The sequence below is a fragment of the Eimeria tenella genome, genomic scaffold (genome assembly GCF_000499545.2).
Source record: "Eimeria tenella Houghton genomic scaffold, Eth_scaff1513, whole genome shotgun sequence".
Taxonomy (NCBI): Eukaryota; Apicomplexa; class Conoidasida; order Eucoccidiorida; family Eimeriidae; genus Eimeria; species Eimeria tenella.
Window position 1 is genome coordinate 1 of NW_013543979.1, and position 2,872 is coordinate 2,872.

At 46.0% G+C, this 2,872-nt stretch overlaps 1 protein-coding gene across 1 annotated transcript; it reads right to left on the minus strand.

Moving 5' to 3' along the window:
• Positions 1-1,367: 1,367 nt before the first annotated feature.
• ETH_00015620 (uncharacterized protein) lies at positions 1,368-2,813 on the minus strand (the record flags this gene model as incomplete). Its single annotated transcript, XM_013379163.1, has 1 exon — positions 1,368-2,813. The coding sequence occupies one exon, from the start codon at positions 2,811-2,813 to the stop codon at positions 1,368-1,370; it is 1,446 nt and encodes a 481-aa protein (XP_013234617.1).
• Positions 2,814-2,872: the final 59 nt, after the last annotated feature.

Consider the following 2,872-nt stretch of genomic DNA (forward strand, 5'->3'; position numbering starts at 1 on the left):
ACAGCTATTTGAAGGAGACACTTATTTCAAAATGATGTTTATTTAAAATAGAGAGAACTGTTTGAAAGAGACAATTATTTAAAGGAGATAGTTATATAAAGGAGACAGTTGCTTAAAGGAGAAAGTTGCTTAAAGGAGACATTTAGTTGAAGGAGACATTTATTTGAAGGAGACATTTATTTGAAGGAGACATTTATTTGAAGGAGACATTTATTTGAAGGGGACATTTACTTGGAGACATTTATTTGAAGGAGACATTTATTTGAAGGAGATTAGAATTGTTAAGAGACAGCAATTAAGAGAAGAGGAAGAAGACACTCCGTCAAGGAGACACTTTCTTGGGGAGACAGTTTTAAAGGAGACAGTTTTATAAGTTAATCTGTCAAGGAGACATTTTCTTAAGGAGACAATTTGGCAATTTGTTAAGGAGACAATTTGTTAAGGAGACAATTTGTTAAGGAGACAGTTTGTTAAGGAGACAGTTTGTTTAAGAGACACTTTATTTAGAAGACACTCTATTAAAGAGACACTTTACTTAGGAGATACTTTATTAAAGAGACAGTTAATAGGAAGATATTTTATTAAAAAGACAGTTAACAGGAAGATATTTAATTAAGTAGACACCTTATTAAAGAGACACTTTATTAAGAAACACTTTAACAAGGAGACACTTCAATAAGGAGACACTTTAATAAGGAGACCGTCCGTTAAGGAGACACTCGCCGAGGAGACAGCTTTTAAAGGAGACACAAATTAAGAGCCGCATTATAAAGGAGACACTTCATCAAAGTCCCTTTTTAAGGAGACAGTCGTTGAAGGAGACACCCAATCAAAAGCCACACAACTGAGGAGACACTTAGTTAAAAGCCACTTTACGGAGAGACAGTTTTTAAAGGAGACACTTATTTGAAAGGAGACACTTATTTAGCAGCCACTTTTTAAAGGAGACACTTATTTAAGAGCCACTTTGTAAGGGAGACATTCAATTAAGATCCACTTCAGAAAGGAGACAGTTTTTAAAGGAGACACTTAATGAAACTTAAGAAAGGAGACAGTTTTTAAAGGAGACACTTAATTGGAAGCCACTTTAGAAAGGAGACACTAGGCCACGGAGTCCCTTTGAAGGAGACAGTTCTTCAAGAAGCCCCTCACTAGAAAGGAGACAGTTAATTAAAGGCCACTTCATCGAGGAGACAGCCTCAAAAGGAGACACTTAGTAGAAAGGCACTTTGTGAAGGAGACAGTCTCAAAAGGAGACACTAAATAAGAAGCCGCGCAACAAAGGAGACCCTTAGTCGAAGGCCACTTCAACGGGGAGACAAAACATAACGAGCCCCTTGCAACAAGCCACGCCAAAAGGAGACACTTCAGCTAAACTGTCTCCTCAGAGAGCACCCCAAAGGAGACGCTAAAATTGAACGGTCTCCTTTGAAAAACCCAAAGGAGACCCTAAAAATGAACTGTCTCCTTTCGACAAGCCCAAAGGAGACCCGAAATTGAACTGTCTCCTCCAGAGCACCCCAAAGGAGACCCCAGATTGAACTATCTCCCGCAGAACACCCCAAAGGAGACCCCAGATTGAACCATCTCCCGCAGAACACCCTAAAGGAGACAGCAAGCGAAGTGTCTCCTTGCCTCTTGTCGAAGGGCTGGCACTTGAGGTGGAGAATGTTGAAGGCGATGGCGAGGGCCGTGGCAGCAGCAACGGTGGCGGAGGGGAGACTCTTGGAGACGAAAAACGCGGTGGAGGAGACAACCAAAACTGCGAGTTTCCTCGCGAAAACAACTGTCTCCCAGAACCAAAACTGGCGCACAAAGCCGTTGTGGAGAAAGCCGAACTTGAGGCGAGTTTGTTTGCTGTTGAGGTTTTTTCTGTTGACAAAAAGAACCAAAAAGGCCCCCAAAGGGATGCCCACGCTCCATAACAACAACCCCACCACTCCGAGGAGAAAAAAGGGCAAGTAGGGACTGCGAGGAGACACTTGGCACTGCATGCTCATGGCGGCGGCCAGGAAGAACTTGGTCCCCCCCTGGGTGTCTCCAAACTCGATCCCCGTGCACTTCAAAAGAGACAGCATGTTGCGGGAAGTGGAAGTGTAAATGAAAAACCAAATGGTGACAAAGACGGGAGTCATGTCTTCGAGGAACTTGGAAAGGCGTCTCCAAAGTGTCTCCTCGGGAAGAGACACGTAGCGGAACATCAGGAAGAGACGGTCCTCCTCGAGCTTCTCGCGGAGCTGCTGCGAAAGAGACAGCAGCTGGAACTGCTGCGTCTGCTGCAGCAGCAGCAGCTTGCGCTGCGTCTCGCTGCGCTGCTGCTGCTGCAGGCGGGAGACCAGCAGGTACAGCAGCAGCGTTGCTGCTGCGGGCAGCGCGAGCGGCAGCAGCAAGTAAAACAACATGGAGTAGAAATATGTCTCCGAGTAGGAGAGACTGAAGAGACTGCGGAGGAGACAGTCGATGGACAGCCAGCGCGACTTCTGGGAGACACTCATTTGCTGCTGCACGTCCGTCTGCAGCCGCAAAAACCACGAGGGGACTCCAAGTGTCTCCAAATCAATTACGCAAAAGACCCACATGCAAGTCACGAAGTTGGAAGCTATTTTGATCACAATGGAGTGGATGGACCTCCGGTTGAAGCCCGCGGAGACATTCAAGTAGGCCATCACGATGTTGAAGAGCAGCAGCCCCAGGTAGTAGAGAAAAAGGAGACACCCGTTTAGAGACACTTGGGGACAGACAGTGCACAGCTCTTCGCTCTCGAAGTTGTTCGAAAAGCCCTCTTTGCACTCGCTGCACAAAAAGTCCCCCATTGTCTCCGAACAAGTCCCTCCGTCTCTGCATGCGCCGGAGACAGGGCACTTCACGAACA